General features: G+C 39.6%; 2 protein-coding genes across 2 annotated transcripts; one reads left to right on the forward strand and one right to left on the reverse strand.

Annotated features, from left to right (window-relative positions):
• Positions 1–9814: 9814 nt before the first annotated feature.
• LOC129838786 (GTPase IMAP family member 4-like) lies at positions 9815–11538 on the reverse strand. Its single transcript, XM_055905959.1, has 2 exons — positions 11441–11538; positions 9815–11091 (listed from the first exon to the last, which is right to left on the reverse strand). Exons 1-2 carry the CDS (start codon positions 11481–11483, stop codon positions 10343–10345), a joined length of 792 nt encoding a protein of 263 aa, XP_055761934.1. The 5' UTR covers positions 11484–11538; the 3' UTR covers positions 9815–10342.
• On the forward strand, positions 11508–14411 carry LOC129838785 (GTPase IMAP family member 8-like). Its single transcript, XM_055905958.1, has 4 exons — positions 11508–11713; positions 11996–12545; positions 12637–12710; positions 13176–14411. The coding sequence occupies exons 1-4, from the start codon at positions 11680–11682 to the stop codon at positions 13868–13870; spliced, it is 1353 nt and encodes a 450-aa protein (XP_055761933.1). The 5' UTR covers positions 11508–11679; the 3' UTR covers positions 13871–14411.
• The last annotated feature ends 3664 nt before the right edge of the window (positions 14412–18075 follow it).

Consider the following 18075-nt stretch of genomic DNA (forward strand, 5'->3'; position numbering starts at 1 on the left):
GAACCGCTTTCCTCGAAGTTCTTGATGATCCGATAAATAGTTGATTTAGGTGCAATCTTACTGGCAGCAATATCCTTGCCTGTGAAGCCCTTTTTGTGCACAGCAATGATGACGGCACATGTTTCCTTGCAGGTAACCATGGCTGACTGATGATTCCAAGCACCACCCTCCTTTTGAAGCTTCCAGTCTGTTATTCGAACTCAATCAGCATGACAAAGTGCTCTCCAGTCTTGTTCTCGTCAACACTCACACCTGTGTTAAAGAGAGAATCACTGACATGATGTCAGCTGGTCCTTTTGTGGGAGTGCTGAAATGCAGTGGAAATGTTTTGGGGGGATTCAGTTCATTTGCATGGCAAAGAGGGACTTTGCAATTAATTGCAATTCATCTGATCACTCTTCATAACATTCTGGAGTATATACAAATTGCCATCATACAAACTGAGGCAGCAGACTTTGTGAAAATGTATATTTGTGTCATTCTCAAAACTTTTGGCCACGACTGTAGTTAGTGTTTGTGAAGTAAATATAGTGATTATTATTATAAAGGAGTCCTGTCTAGGGCTGGTTAACCTGTCTGGCTCTGGCGTTCCGCTAACGGAACTCCTCCCACATTCCACTGAAAAGGCAGAGCGTGAAATTCACAGCACAGGTAGCATGCACAAAGCCAACCTAACTAACCAAGAAACAACTTCATCAGATGACAGTCTTATAACATGTTATACAATAAATCTATGTTTTGTTCAAAAAATGTGCATATTTGAGGTATAAATCAGTTTTACATTGCAGCTACCATCACAGCTACCGTCAGAAATAGAACCGACGCAGCCAGAGTAATTACAGACACAAACGTCAAATACCTAAATACTCATCATAAAACATTTCTGAAAAATCGATGGTGTACAGCAAATTAAAGACAAACATCTTGTGAATCCAGCCAATATTTCAGATTTTAAGTGTTTTACAGCGAAAACACAATATAGCATTATATTAGCTTACTACAATAGCCTACCACACTACCGCATTCATTCATCAAGGCACGTTAGCGATAGCAATAGGCACGTTAGCGATAGGGAATAAACCAGCAGAATATATTAATTTTCATTAACCTTCATAAACCTTCATCAGATGACAGTCCTATAACATCAGGTTATACATACACTTATGTTTTGTTCGAAAATGTGCATATTTAGAGCTGAAATCAGTGGTTATACATTGTGCTAACGTAGCATCTTTTTCCCAGAATGTGCGGATATTTTTGACACTCACCTATTCTGACCAAATAACTATTCATAAACGTTACTAGAAAATACATGTTGTATAGGAAATGATAGATACACTAGTTCTTAATGCAATCGCCGTGTTAGAATTCTAAAAAATAACTTCATTACGATATCCAGCTTAGGTATAGCGAGAGTGCCCAAACTCTGGGCGCAAACGACTATTTCACATGTTCGACAGATATATGAAATAGCATCATAAAATGGGTCCTACTTTTGATGATCTTTCATCAGAATGTTGTGTAAGGGGTCCTTTGTCGGGAACAATCGTTGTTTGGATTTAGAATGTCCTCTTTTCCAGTCAATTAGCACGGAAAGCTAGCAAAGTGGCGCTAAGCTCTCCTTCCTGAACAAAGGCACACAACGCAACACGCCTAATGTCCCGAATAAATTTAAATAATCTAATAAAACTATATTGAAAAAACATACTTTACGATGATATTGTCACATGTATCAAATAAAATCAAAGCCGGAGATATTAGTCGTCCATAACGACAGCTTATCAGAATGCAAATCCAGGTCCCTTCACGCGCTCTCCAGAAAACAGGAAACTGGTGACACGTCATGCCGAGAGCTATTATTCGAGCCCAGATCAAGTTACACACTCCATTTCTTCTCTCACTGCCTGTCGACATCTAGTGGAAGACGTATGAAGTGCATGTATACTGATATATATGAAGGGCATTTATAGGCAGGCCCTAGACACAGAGCATCGATTTCAGATTTTCCACTTCCTATCAGGAAGTTTGCTGCCAAATGAGTTCTGTTTTACTCACAGATATAATTCAAACGGTTTTAGAAACTAGAGTGTTTTCTATCCAATAGTAATAATAATATGCATATTGTACGAGCAAGAATTGAGTACGAGGCCGTTTAAATTGGGCACGATTTTCCCCCAAAGTGAAAACAGCGCCCTCTGTCCTCAACAGGTTAAGCCCACTGAGATGGATGAGACGTATTGTTTGACAATGTTAAATACAGAGAAAAGCTCAAAGTGTCACGTTCTGACCTTAGTTCCTTTTTATGTCTTTATTTCAGTTTGGTCAGGGCGTGAGTTGGGGTGGGCATTCTATGTTTTTCTATGTTTTGTTTTATACGTTATATTTCTGTGTTTGGTAGGGTATGGTTCTCAATCAGAGGCAGGTGTCGATCGTTGTCTCTGATTGGGAGCCATATTTAGGTAGCCTGTTTTTCATTGTGTTTTGTGGGTGATTGTTTCCTGTTTTGTGTTTGCACCTTTCGGGACTGTTTCGATTTTCGTTTGTATCATTCACTTTGTTATTTTGTATTTTTTAGTGTTCAGTTGTAATGAATTAAAATGGACACTTACCACGTTGCACATTGGTCCGATTTCTCCTATTCCTCCTCAGACGAAGAGGACGAAAGCCGTTACACAGAGCCTATCACTAAGGAGCAGTGGCAACCCGTTACTCAGGGCAGAGTTTTAAGCTCTACATAAAAAATACACTTTTTGGGGGGGGCTTGCCTGTTTTCCATTAATACATGTCACATATCAGTTAAAAAATATATACAGTTGCAAGAAATGTTTTTAAAAGAATGTGAACCCTTTGGAATTACCTGGATTTCTACATACATCTCTAATGACTTTTTCAAAAGCTAATTGGACTCAGGACTCAGATAACCTGGAGTCCAATCAATTTAACGAGATTGGAGATGTTGGCTAGAGCTGCCCTGCAAAAAAAAAAAAACTCACAAAATCTGAGTTTCCTATTCACACGAAGCATTGCCTGATGTGAATGATGCCTTGAACAAAAGAGATCTCAGAAGACCTAAGATTAAGAATTGTTGACTTGCACAAAGCTGGGAAGGGTTACAAAAGTATCTAAAAGCTTTCATATTCATTAGTCCACTGTAAGACAAATTGTCTATAAATTGAGAAAGTTCAGCACTGTTGCTACTCTTCCTAGGAGTGGCCGTCCTGCAAAGATGACTGCAAGAGCACAGCACAGAATGCTCAATGAGGTTAAGAAGAATCCTAGAGTGTCAGCTAAAGACTTGCAGAAATCTCTGGAACACGCTAACATCTCTGTTGACGAGTCTACGATAGGTAAAACACTAAACAAGAATGGTGTTCATGGGATGACACCACAGAAGAAGCCACTGCCATCCAAAAAAACATTGCTGCACATCTGAAGTTCGCAAAAGAGCAACTGAATGTTCCACAGCGCTACTGGCAAAATATTCTGTGGACAGATGAAACTAAAGTTGAGTTGTTTGGAAGGACACACAACACTGTGTGGAGAAAAAAAGGCACAGCACATTGTGGTAAACCGTGGGGTGTTGTAGGTTGAGCGTGCAGAGATTAACACAGAGACAGGGAGGTTTTATTCCGCAAACACAACTTTACTGGGCCAACAATTAAACAAAGAAAATCACGTAGGTTTGGCTCAGTCCTTCTCAGTTTTGTCTCTGTGTCGGTCTCTCCCGGTCCTCTCCCGCGGTGTGCCACAGTGCTCTCTTAATGTGGCGTCCACGGCTGGTTGGCACTTTCCCCTAATTACCTCCACTTGGAGCTATCTGTGTCGGGGTGCCCAGCTCGTGTACTCCCAGCAGAGGGAGCCAACATCGCATCACGTACCTCCCCTCTATTACCACCCCCCGGGTTAGACCTCCTGGGTTACCTCCTGGGATACCCCCGCCCCCCTTAGCCCTGACTGGGAGGGAGGCATGCTCAGGGCTAGGTTTGCATCCCTCCTGGAGGAGGTGCTGGGCCCCCGACCTGTGGATGACAGAGAAAGAGAATCGTTGTAAGGACACAGGAAACAACAGGTGACACGATCATTCATGTCCTTACCTCTTGCCATCCACACAAGGGGGGCTTGGTTAGTGATCAGGGTGAACGTCCTCCTGAGGAGGTAATACTTGAGGGTGTCCTGTGCCTACTTCACGGCGGGACACTCCTTCTTGACAATCGATTACTTCTCTCTCGGGAGGACATGATTGGGTGCTCCTCACCTTCCTGCTCTTGGGAAAAAATGTCCCCTACCCCTGTGTCAGACACGTCTGTCTGGACCAGGAGGTTTTTTCGGTCTGGGGTAGTCGTGCCTTCGTTAAATCTGAGGGGAGGAGCTATTGCGGCAAAGTTAAGTACAAATCGACTGTAGTAGATGTTGTAGATGTAGAGTTTCCTGTTGTTAACAGACAGGATACTTGAGGTTTGCTCACAGGGTGATGGCTCAGCAGAAGTGGAAAATTGGCTGAACGCCCAGACTCTGTGGTTGCCAAGTGTTCTTTCGAGAGGAGACACTCCCTGAGAGCCAGCGCTTAGCTGAGAAATAATGTGTACTCTAGTGTAACTTGTTGTTGTGATGGTATAAATATGCTGAGGGGGAAGTACTTTCTCAGAGCTTCTGACTAACTTGTACGGTGAAGTCAGGTTCATCCTTGGGAGCAATTTTCGAATGCCTGAAGGTACCACGTTCATCTGTACAAACAATAGTACGCAAGTATAAACACCATGGGACCACGCAGCCATCGTACCGCTCAGGAAGGAGACGCGTTGTCTCCTAGAGATGAACGTACTTTGGTGTGAAAGTGCAAATCAATCCCAGAACAACAGCAAAGGATCTTGTGAAGATGCTGGAGGAAACAGGTACAAAAGTATCTATATCCACAGTAAAACAAGTCCTATATCGACATAACCTGAAAGGCCGCTCAGCAAGGAAGAAGCCACTGCTCCAAAACCGCCATTAAAAAGACAGACTACAGTTTACAACTGCACATGGTGACAAAGATCTTACTTTTTGGAGAAATGTCCTCTGGTCTGATGAAACAAAAATAGAACTGTTTGGCCATAATAACCATCGTTATGTTTGGATGAAAAACAGGGAGGCTTGCAAGCCGAAGAACACCACCCCAACCGTGAAGCACGGGGGTGGCAGCATCATGTTGTAATTGGTGCTTTGCTGTAGGAGGTACTGGTGCTCTTCACAAAATAGATGTCATCATGAGGCAGGAAAATGATGTGGATATATTGAAGCAACATCTCAAGCAACATCTCAAGACATCAGTCAGGAAGTTAAAGCTTGGTCGCAAATGGGTCTTCCAAATGGACAATGACCCCAAGCATACTTCCAAAGTTGTGGCAAAAAAATTCATATACTAATTCATATACCAAATACTAATTGAGTGTGTGTAAACGTCTGACCCACTGGGAATGTGATGAAAGAAATGAAAGCTTAAATAAATTAATCTCTCTGCTATTATTCTGACATTTCACATTCTTAAAATAGTGGTGATCCTAACTGACCTAATACAGGGAATTCTTACTAGGATTAAATGTCAGAAATTGTGAAAAACAGAGTTTAAATGTTTTTGGCTAAGGTGTATGTAAACTTCCGACTTCAACTGTATGTGCCCTCTGTTCACCATTGTCTTGTCGATTATTGTTCCATTGTCCGTTGGTCGTGTGAGTACCTATGCTGTGTTTGTTTTGGCTATCGTGCTGTGTGTTGTGCGCATGCGTTTCCGGGTCTCGTCCCTCGTCCCGTGTATTTATTACGGGTCTTGCCCCGTTGATGTATTTGAGGTACGCCTCGCTCTTTTATTTGGGTTCAACCCTGTGTTTTGTACACATGTTTGTTTGGTCTTCGTCCCCAATCCTTTAATTCAGAGCCTGATAGAATACCAAAGAAAACCTCAGTAACTGCAGTGAAAACACGCTGGAACAATGCCAGAGTGCAGTAACTTCACTTAGTAACATCACTTAGTAACTTCACTTCTTATAATATATTCATCCCAAGGTCATAATGGCCACTGGCCGCAAAAGACATGGATTTATTTAGGGGGCATTATGGCCACACAAAGGGGATGCAGCCGAATAATCTGAGGCATTATCAAGTGCTTGTCAAATTGTGAATGAGAGACTGATGAAGTGTGTACAGCATGCGCAAAAAACAACAAATCAGAGCTCAATAAAATAATTCCATGGAATTCTAAGCAAATCTTGTCTGCTAAATTAACTAGTGTAGACCACAGCCATACGGCATAGCCAGATCAGGGCCTAACATAAGGACAACTCAGAGTATGCTGTTCTGTTATTCTGAAATAGATTACATTTCCTTCATATCATGTTTCTTTAGACTTGTCTAAAATAAATAATGTGTTTATTGTGATGGTGTAGGCTATATTACTTGGATTTATGAGTCTTTTTGAAATGTAGATGTTCCAAAGTTCTGCATCAGGGCCTTGTAGGCTATGTGTGGAAGCCAGGAGATGCTAAATGTGTTTATGTTAATTTACAGTCAATTACCGTGAGACTGGCAATTATTTGCTTGACAATTACTTTCTGATAAAATGTCATAACCGCCACAGCCCTAGCTACGACCCATAGGAATCCCCACCCAGTTCACCACTTTGACTACTGTAAAATGGTGGAAGCATGGCAGAATCAAATCGAATCAAGTTTATTTTATTTTATATAGCCCTTCGTACATCAGCTAATATCTCAAAGTGCTGTACAGAAACCCAGCCTAAAACCCCAAACAGCAAGCAATGCAGGTGTAGAAGCACGGTGGCTAGGAAAAACTCCCTAGAAAGGCCAAAACCTAGGAAGAAACCTAGAGAGGAACCAGGCTATGAGGGGTGGCCAGTCCTCTTCTGGCTGTGCCGGGTGGAGATTATAACAGAACTTGGCCAAGATGTTCAAAATGTTCATAAGTGACAAGCATGGTCAAATAATAATCAGGAATAAATGTCAGTTGGCTTTTCATAGCCGATCATTAAGAGTTGAAAACAGCAGGTCTGGGACAGGTAGGGGTTCCATAACCGCAGGCAGAACAGTTGAAACTGGAATGGCAGCAAGGCCAGGTGGACTGGGAACAGCAAGGAGTCATCATGCCCGGTAGTCCTGACGTATGGTCCTAGGGCTCAGGTCCTCCGAGAGAGAGAGAGAGAGAGAAAGAGAGAAGGAGAGAATTAGAGAGCCAAGATTTTCAAAATGTTCATAAATGAAAAGCATGGTCAAATAATATCCAGGAATAAATGTCAGTTGGCTTTTCACAGGCGATCAGAAGCCCTCAATGGCCAAGCTAAAACCACCTTTTGGCCACTATAGGCCTCTAGCATTCTCTATAGCTACAACATAGCTCTCCTCAGATGGTTTCTAATACCGGAGGAACAATTCAAGTTGCATTGATAAAATACAAGCTGTGATGATGTTGGATTAATCCATTTTGCCATGCTTGATTATTAACTTGACAACGCCCAAATGGATGTAGAGTACCACAATATGAGTCATAATACCAATAAAAAATAGCGGCCAATCAGGGAAATGGGTCCAATAATTTTTCAAGCATTAATTTTTCCCATTCCGGCTTACCCTGGCATGATGTTTTGATAACCATGTAAATCTCTCTCACGTAGTTCAGTCATCATCATAATTCCATACTCATGTCCCTTTCATAAAAAGGTACCATTTTGTGTTGGATGTGAACCTGGCTGAGGTTATATTCTGTTTAAAAAGCCTTTTGCAGCCTAAAAATCCGCTCTTTAAGTCATTTTTATTTTGCTCATATTGTGGCTTATTACTCACTCTTTAAGGATTACTGTTTTTTGGTTTTTGAGGATTCCATGGACATTGAGCCATTCTAAGGAAATCTGAACAAGGCTGGATTTCTCTACTAATCCGGTGAGATCCATTCTGTTCACTGTATTTTTATGACATACTTTATTGGATGTATGTCCTATATTTATACTGAACAAAAATATAATTTCAAAGATTTTAGTGAGTTACAGTTCATCTAAGGATTTGAAATTGAAATAAATGAATTAGGCTCTAATCTATGGATTTCACATTGCTGGGAATACAGATATGCATCATTTGGTCACAGATACCTTAACAATTCAGGCCATGGAAGAACTGGGACATTTTCAGCTTCCAGGAATTGTGTGCAGATCCTTGCAACATGGGGCTGTGTATTATCATGCTGAAACATGAGGTGATGGCGGAAGATGAAATGCATGGCAAGGCGTGTCAGGATCTCGTCACAGTATCTCTGCACATTGAAATTGCCTTCGATAAAATACAATTGTGTTCTGTAGCTTATACCTCCCCTTACCATAACTCCACCGTCAACATCAGGTACTCTATTCACAACGTTGACATCAGCAAACCGCTCACCCACACAACGCCATACTCATGGTCTATGGTTGTGAGGCCGGTTGGGCGTACTGTGGCATTGTGTTGTGTGACAAAACTAAACATTTTAGAGTGGCCTTTTATTGTCCCCAGCACAAGGTGTGCCTGTGTAATGATCATTTTGTTTAATGATCTTCTTGATATGCCACACCTGTCAGGTTGATGGATTATCTTGGAAAAGAAGAATTGCTCAAAAACAGGGACATAAACAAATGTGTGCACAAAATTTGAGAGAAATTTGCTTTTTGAGCATATGGAACATTTCTGTGATTTATATTTCAGCTCATGATACATGGGACACTTTACATGTGTGTTTATATTGTTGTTTATTGTATATTTTTGCTTTTTGCTTTACTTTTTTACTGTGATTTGATTCTTATTTTCCATATTGCCATTGAGACTTTTAGTTCGAGATTCTTTTTGACCAAATCTTTATTTTGGGACTATTTGAAAGACCGTGCATTGTTTATTTTGATTGACATTTAATTGATGACAATATGCTTATTTTGCTCACTTAATAATATATCATGTCTGTCTTGCTTTGGTTGCTCTCATATGAGCACAGTATTTGTTTCAACTTTAATATTGTAACTTAGTTTGAGACCCAAGCTGATTTGTACACTCACATGGAGGCTTAGGTACTTCCAGATGTCAGAAAAAGACAATTGTGACCATCAACCTTGTATTGTTTTTGTAGATTAAAAATGTCATGGTCATGTATTTTTATTGATGATAATTCAGTACAGCTGGACATACTGCAGAAAGGAGACCTTTTTACTTTCTTATCTTGACCAGATTAAGATAATGTGAAGTGCTTTATGAACACTGATAATCGTACTAATAGGTCAATTCTACATATTAGAAATACTGTTCTGTTATCTGTCACACATTAACAGTGTCTTACAACCTGTTCAGTCAGGAGTTCAGCGGTATTAAGTGCAAGGCCCTGTGATATGGTGAGAGTTGATAGGTGGAAGCAGAATATGACTCACCATTATTGTGAATAACCATTTACTCAAAGAGTCTCATCATTTATGACTTAGGCTGTATACTGTCAATCTATATAGAACTGAGAGAACTCTTGACAGACTGTTGAATATATGACAGTACAAGAACATGTAAATAAGTATTGTTCCATCTTAATGTATCAATTACTTTCAATCTTCTGTTTGTGACTCCATATACTCAGAGGAGAATAGCAATGGTTATGTGGAAAGATATGATGTTAACATGACATTTTAAATCAGCCTCCACTAGGTTAATGGGAATTTGAATACGATTCCACCATGGTCAGGTCAATGCTTATAGTCTGTTGGCTTAAAACGATACTTTCTCATCAGCTTCTCACTTAATAATATTTTATTGTCAAAGGTATGCTTTCAAATCATGTGTGTTTATTGATTGACCAACCACAAGTACAAAAGTAATGTGCACACTTCCTGCATTTTAATCACTCAACTTGTAATCATTTCTAAAAATTGTATAGTCAGAAATTCACATAGCTCATCGTAGTTAATTATGTTTTGTAATGCTGATTTAAGGTTATTGTATGTTAATCAAGCATATTTATAACAAAACAAAATGTTTTCTGTACAAAATACACTACATTTACATTTCAGTATTTCAAACTACAACCAAAGCTATACAAACAAGTAATGATCTTCTCATACTGTTTTGTATTTTAGATGTATATTTAACACCAACATTTTCCACTTACATTTGTTGTTAATCAGTTTTTAAATGGATATTGGTGCTACATACCAAAAAGTGACAGTTAGTACAGATACTATAACAATCTGACATAAAGAAAATGGTATACAAATGATACAGTTAGTTATTCAAATTACAACAGTTATTCATAAACGACTGTTTCCTTTAACTAGTTGTTCACATTCTATTCACAATCACATGTCAATCTCCCTGGCAAGTATATTTTGAAACAAAGCAATTCTTGTCAGGAGAGCAGAAAGGAATGAAGCAGAAAGGATGAATGTGTATTGTTTTTTCTCTGCCTCTTCCCTCGGGTCGTTTAGCTGTTGAATCTTTCTCTCTGCCTCCTGATACATATTGTCAGTGTAGTGCCCTCCTCCATTTGCTGCCAGCATGTCATCAATCTTCTTGATCAGCTCAACAACTTGACTTCTATTCTGCCTACCGGAATCTGTATTGTCGAAAGCCTGGAATCTGCCACCACATCGTTGAATCGCCTCCCTGAGCTTTGCAGGACTATTGCGTACGATTTCTTGTAGTGTTTTATCCTGAAGTTGATCACATCGAGTAAATACTACAATCATGTACTTGGAGGCCTCTGGTCCAAAGAGTTTCTCCAGGGCTTCCACAGCATTCTGTTCTTCTTTGGTATATCTGCCCAGCTGAATCACCAGCAGGAAGACATGAGGACCGGGAGATGACACCTGAACACACTTCACTATCTCCTTTTGGATTTCCTCTGGAGATTTCTCTGTATCTAAAATCCCTGGTGTGTCCACCACATGTATTTTTCTATTTTCATCAATCTGATCTTTTTCACAAGTGTCAGTCACAGAGCCAAATCTGGGTTCAGATTTAAAAGAGTATTTGCCCAGGATGGTGTTTCCAACAGCACTTTTCCCCACTCCAGTTTTTCCAATCATCACAATTCTCAGGTCAGGACCTGCCAAGATGATAAATCAGTAGTGACGTATTCATTAAAACACAGAGAGAAAAAAAGATATCACATTGCTTTGCTTGTGCTGGAAGAATAAACATTTGTATTCATGAAATTGACAACAATGATGACAGTGAAAAGAAGAAACAAAACAAAATGAGCTGACATGCAATTTACTAATATGATCATAGGATACAATTACTGGGTTTGATCAAGAAATAGGACAATACATGTTATCAGTGAAATATATTAACATCAAGAGTAATATTAAAAAGCAAAAATATATGTTTGTGCTAAAAGCACTTGACACAGATATTCATCTTGAGTTTAGAGTGAATAGAAGTTAGATTCTCACCAATTGGAACAGTGGGTGGAGGAGCAGAGGCTTGACTACCCATGGTGTCTTTATTCAGTTGTGTTTTCCTGTGCTTTCCTGTTTTATCTATCTAGCTCCCCTTTAAGAACCTCCCTCCTTGTAATTCAGTACGACACTCAATATAAAATGAAGACTCAAATCTACTTGCCTCGCTCAGATCATTTGCATCAACCAACTATTGAAGACCTAATTTCTTTACTCATTTCAAGAAGTGGTACATGTTGCAGAACAAGAAGAGAAGAATGTCTCAAAGTAAGTTTAACTTTTGTATCAGAATTGAATAGTGGACATTTTATAATAATTTTACATGAATTATTTTCTGAATTCTGTTTTTTGGGAATGTTATAAGACCTACAGCTGGGGAGGACCAGAGATTTCAAGATAGTAGGGTAGAAAGAGGTTACATTATGGATATAAGTGTACACATGGTCACTGACATTATTCTTTTTAGATAAATATAATGTTCATGGTCATTTCCCTGGCAATAGTCAAGGTTTTGCTTCATGTTATTTGTCACACTTCTATTTTTACCAGGTAGTCAACGGACTCCAGGAGAAAAATACACCATCGTCCTGTTGGGAAAGAAAGGAGCCCAGAAGAGGTGCATAGGAAATAGAATCCTAGGCAATGAGGTTTTTAAAAATGACTTAAAGGAATGTGAGAAACAAGTAAACAGATCAACAGATGTTGTTGTTATCAACACTCCAGACTTAATTAATGAAGAATTTCCTGTTGCAAACCTGCAAATTGTTGACTGTATGGCACATTCACACCCAGGCCCTGATTTATTCCTGCTTGTGATTGAGGAAGGGCGCGCCACACCAAAAGAGGTTAAACCTCAAGTCAAGCTGCTAAAGTACACCTTTGGTGAACACATGACAGAAAACATGTTAATTGTGTTACCAGATAGTCGTGATCTCAAAGCTTTTGAAAAAGAAAGCGAACTAAAGTGCTGCACCATCGATGATCTACTTGATAACCTCACCAAGCTCAAGAAACATCATCAATACCAGTACAACTACCAGGATTTCATGACTAAAAGACGATCCTTCTTGGAGACTAAGAACAAGTCCCAAGACAAGACGTGAGACCAAATTACATGTATTTTAATTTTGTATTTGTTCTGACTTTTTTGGGGCACTAAAGATATTATTTCTAATGATTGTATACTTTAGAGAGCGTCCTGAACATGCTGACCAAAGGTTACTGGAGGACAATCACAGCTCTAACCCTGAACATAGCAGAAATGGTAAGCCTAGTTACATTTAAATTGTATTCTTGAAAAACCAAGAGAAAGTATAGAATATCTATGAAATGTTGGAAAGCACTTGTAAATACCTCCAACCTACCAAACAGCCTTGTATCATGAGAGTACAACCCAAAACAAGACTCTCTTTGTGGATGTTGAATGAGCTGTCATTCATTTGAATGACATTATTAGTATTCATTAAACAATTCAATGAAATCTATTATTTTCAACACTTTAGGCTATAACCCATCTTATACACTATGGTGCATGTTTATAAACAGTATAGTGATCATAGTATATAGCCTGTAAAGGCTTATGCTACAATAAAAAAAAAAGTAAGTCAGAAGTGATGTTCCGTCTACAGTATATTGCTCCTCACCAGTAAACAACAATCAATATGTTATATGCCATGTGCCCCACATTTCAAGTGTCTTACCTTGATTGTTCCTCCTAATGTTTCATCAGGTCTAGGTCACAATCAAGCGAACCCTCAAAGCGAACCCTGCAACGTTGTGAACATCGTGCTACTGGGACAGACAGGCACTGGGAAGAGTGCTAGTGGTAACACAATCCTGGGAAAATACATTTTTCAATCCAATCCAAGTTTTGTACCAGTTACTAGAAAGTGTCAGGTAGAGGAGAAGAAGATGTTCGGGACAGAGGTTAGGGTCATTGATACCCCTGACTTCTATGATGAAGATATTGATGAATCAATTAGGAAGGAACAGATTAACTTCTGCAAATACCTCTGTCCAGCAGTGTCTAGTGTGTACTTACTGGTGACTCAGGTTGGTCGATTCACAGACGGTGAAAGACAGATATTATATAATTTAGAAAATAGTTTTGGCAGAGACATCCTAGAGAAAATGATCGTTCTCTTTACTCATGGAGAGGACCTGAAAAGTAAGAATATAGGAACATTCCTTGAAAAGGCAGACCCTGATCTTAAAAAGCTATTTAGAGTATGTGGTAAGAGGTATCATGTGTTCAGTAACTCTATCAAAGACCGTCAACAGGAAGTGGAGCTGTGGAAGATTATTTCCACATTACCAGGCCATGATAAAATGTTCCCTACTTTGCAGAAGTCAGAACTGACAGCCACAGATTCACAGGAGAGAGACAAAAAGAATACTCAATCAGGTAGATGCTCACCAAGTTAAGTTATGATCATGTAGAGTGTCACCAATGACTTCATATGAACAATGGATGGAAAATGTTGTACATTCATGATGGATTTATTGTCTTTATAAAAATTAAGCTACAGTATATAATTTTCCAGTTTTATGAATAACAGTGCATTTGTTCTAGATTCATATTTTGCTGTATATATTCTTTGATCGATATTGAGATCAGATGTTCACAACATTTTGTGACTTTGATTGCTTGTTTCAGAAATCATAACATTGTGCTAAGAGAATTATTGTTTAATGACTAAACAATATTGAGTAATGGTGGAAAGTTTGTGGAAACAATAAGATACTGTAACTCACTAATTACTTACCTGTGTGCCCTGCCCCTGCGGTTAAGTCACACAATAATTATCTCAATGTGTTACAGAAGAGAGTGAAATGAAATGTTAAAATGTGTCATAAATGTGAATTGTTATGGTAAGCCTAAGGAAGCAGTGAAACTAAGTGTGTTAAGCAACTATGCACATAATCTGTATGGAACTTCATGATATTAAAATACTTAATAGCAATATTTTCATGCATTTGAGTCTTCATTATTTACTGTTATACAATTACACTCAGTGGCCAGTTTATTACAGAGTATACAACATATTAAGGACACCTGCTCTTTCCATGACAGACTGACCAGGTGAATCCAGGTGAAAGCTATCATACCTTATTGATGTCACTCGTTAAATCCACTTCAATCAGTGTAGATGAAGGGGAAGAGATGGGATAAAGAAGTATTTTTAAGCCTTGAGACAATTAACTTCTACTTGGTACTCATCCCGGATCCGGGAGCACCCTCATCAGTAAAAAGGCTGACTAGCATAGCCTAGCATAGCGCCACATGTAAATACTAGCATCTAAATATCATGAAATCACAAGTCCAAGACACCAGATGAAAGATACACATCTTGTGAATCCAGCCATCATTTCTGATTTTTAAAATGTTTTACAGGGAAGACACAATATGTATTTCTATTAGCTAACCACGATAGCAAAAGAGCCAACTTTTTTTCCCCACCATTTTTTTACTGCATAGGTAGCTATCACAAATTCGACCAAATAAAGATATAAATAGTCACTAACCAAGAAACAACTTCATCAGATGACAGTCTGATAACATATTTATTGTATAGCATATGTTTTGTTCGAAAAATGTGCATATTTCAGGTATAAATCATAGTTTTACATTGCAGCCACCATCACAACTCTCACCAAAGCATCTAGAATAACTACAGAGAGCAACGTGAATTACCTAAATACTCATCATAAAACATTTATGAAAAATACACAGCGTACAGCAAATGAAAGACAAAGATCTTGTGAATCCAGCCAATATTTCAGATTTTGTAAGTGTTATACAGCGAAAACACAATTTAGCATTATATTAGCTTACTACAATAGCCAACCACACAGCATCATTGATTCATGCACGTTAGCGATAGCGAATAAACGAGCAAAAGATATTACATTTTTCACTAACCTTCTCAAAACTTCATCAGATGACAGTCCTATAACATCATATTACACAATACATATATTGTTTGTTCGACAATGTGCATATTTAGCGGCACAAATCGTGGTTATACAATGAGAATAGTAGCCAAGCTGCAAACAAAATGTCGGGAGAAATCTTGGAAGAGGCACCTAATCTAATCAATAACTAATCATAAACGTGACTAAAAAATACAGTTTGGACAGCAAATGAAAGATACATTAGTTCTTAATGCAACCGCTGTGTTTTAAAATTATCGTTACTACGACATACAGCGTGCGTTAAAGCGAGACCGCACCGAAATTAATGGCGGAATAGTAGGTCAACATTTTTCAACAGAACAACGAATTAACATCATAAATAGTTCTTACTATTTGATGAGCTTCCATCAGAATCTTGTGCAAGTTGTCCTTTGTCCAGAAGAATCGTTGCTCGATTGTAGATTGTCGCCTTCAACTTTGGAATTAGCAGTAAACATTAGCCATCTGGCGAAGACGTGTCCAACTCACTATAAGGCAGCACAAATGAAATACCGAAAATAGCAATATACTGATATAAACTGATATAACTCGGTTTAAAATAACTACATTATGATGTATGATTATGATGTATTTTTAACACCTATATCGAATAAAATCAGAGCCGGATATATCTAAAGCCTATAACGAGAGCTTTTCAGAATGCAATCCTGAGGTCTTTCTTGCGTCATGACGAACGTTGAAAAGACTGCACATCCGGTTCCAAGAGCATTTATACGGCCTCAGAACTACCCAGGCACTCCATTCCAATTCTCACTGCTTACTGACATCTAGGGGAAGGCGTATGCAGTGCATGTCGACCCATTGATTACATGCAAATTAATAAACTGACCCTGGAACAGAGTGCCCGATTTCAGATTTCTCACTACCTGACAGGAAGTTTGCTGCAACTTGAGTTCTGTTTTACTCACAGATATAATTAAAACGGTTTTAGAAACTAGAGAGTGTTTTCTATCCAATAGTAATAATAATATGCATATTGTACGAGCAAGAATTGAGTACGAGGCAGTTTAATTTGGGAACGAACTTTTACAAAGTGGAAACAGCGCCCCTCTATTGAGAATTAAGACATGGATTGTGTATGTGACATTCAGAGTGTGAATGGGCAAATACTTGTAACGGTCGTCCTCCTCCTCTTCAAAAGAGCGGCGATATTCCCCTGTCTGAGCCCAGGATCTCTTCCAGCCAGGATCTCCTCCCATGTGTAGCAACCCTTGCCGTCCAAAACATCCTCCCATGTCACACCCTGACCTAACTAAAAAAACATAAAGAAAACAAAGAATACTAAGGCCAGGGCGTGACAATACTATTATATTTAAGTGCCTTTAAACGGGGTATGGTAGTAGGTACCTAACAAATTGGCCACGAGTGTACATTTTTGCATTTAAATATATTGTTTATGTCACGTTCTGACCATAGTTCTTTTGTATTTTCTTTGTTTTAGTGTGGTCAGGGTGTGAGTTGGGTGGGTATTAACTATGTTTTCTGTTTCTATGTGGGGTTTCTCGTTTGGCCTGATATGGTTCTCAATCAGAGGCAGGTGTTAGTCATTGTCTCTGATTGGGAACCATATTTAGGTAGCCTGTGTTCTATTGTGTTTTGTGGGTGGTTGTTTTCAGTCTTTGTGTGTCTGCACCAGATACTGTTTCGGTTTTCACTTTTGTTGTTTTGTATTTGTATTCGAATTCCAAGATGGCGTAGCAGTGTAGACGTCTTTGTCCTGTCGTGTCCCGTGTCCCTTGTATATATCTTTTACATCTTTTTCTTCGCATATCTTTTAAAAATACTTTCTTAAACCTCAACTTCTAAATACTCTCCTGCAACCCGCCTCACCCAATGTGGCGTGGATCTGCTTTTTTCTAAAGTATTTCTATTTACTTCTGATCTGGAATCCATCTACTGAAGATAGCCAGCTAACTGCCTACCAGCTATCAGTTAGCAAACCATTGCTAGCGGTCATCAGCTAACCTTTAGCTCGGAAAGCTCTCGCTAGTTCGAACAACGTGACTAAAACCTGAGCATAACGGACCTATTTCTCTCCATATCCCCGGATTCCTACCGCAAACTCTGAACATTTTCATCTGGATCTTCGCAACTAGCTAACCACAATCCAAGGGTGACCACTCCTGGCTAGCGTTTCCATCCCGGAGCAAGCACCAATTAGCCTGAAGCTAGCCCGGCTAGGGCTCCTGTGCTACCACTGAAGCCCACTCCTGGGCTACAATATCCGGACCCCTTTACTGCCGGTACGGAGCACGGAACCCCGCCGATCCTCTACGACTGGAATACCGACATAATCTGCCTGAGGACTCCAACAGGCCCCTCAGGCGTGACGCCCGCTGAAGGCCCATTCTGCTAACCTACTAGGCCTGTTAGCTACCTAGAGCTACCTGGAAACCTACTAATTCCACGACTGGTCTATCGACGTCACCGCACGAAGAGGCAAAAACAGACTTCCCCCCCCATCGCGACGCCCCCCAAAGGCTAACTTGCCTGCCCCGGTCTGCTAACTGCTAGCTTATCTTGCAGCTAGCGCAGCCAGGAAGCTAGCACCAGTTAGCAAACACAATTCTACAATTCACAACCTCTCTTTCGCCATCGCTATCCGGCTTGGATTCTCTGTCGACACGACCACGTCTGGTCTGCAGACGTGCCCT

This window comes from Salvelinus fontinalis, chromosome 39 (assembly GCF_029448725.1).
Source record: "Salvelinus fontinalis isolate EN_2023a chromosome 39, ASM2944872v1, whole genome shotgun sequence".
In the NCBI taxonomy this organism is placed as follows: domain Eukaryota; kingdom Metazoa; phylum Chordata; class Actinopteri; order Salmoniformes; family Salmonidae; genus Salvelinus; species Salvelinus fontinalis.

Excerpts from the sequence above, each read along its gene's own strand:
- LOC129838786 (XM_055905959.1), bottom strand. The coding sequence starts at position 11,483 with ATGGGTAGTCAAGCCTCTGCTCCTCCACCCACTGTTCCAATTG. Across the intron at positions 11,092-11,440 it reads TCCACCCACTGTTCCAATTG|GTCCTGACCTGAGAATTGTG; the intron begins GTGAGAATCTAA and ends TCATCTTGGCAG.
- LOC129838785 (XM_055905958.1), top strand. The coding sequence starts at position 11,680 with ATGTTGCAGAACAAGAAGAGAAGAATGTCTCAAA. Across the intron at positions 12,546-12,636 it reads AACAAGTCCCAAGACAAGAC|AGAGCGTCCTGAACATGCTG; the intron begins GTGAGACCAAAT and ends TGTATACTTTAG. Across the intron at positions 12,711-13,175 it reads CCCTGAACATAGCAGAAATG|GTCTAGGTCACAATCAAGCG; the intron begins GTAAGCCTAGTT and ends ATGTTTCATCAG.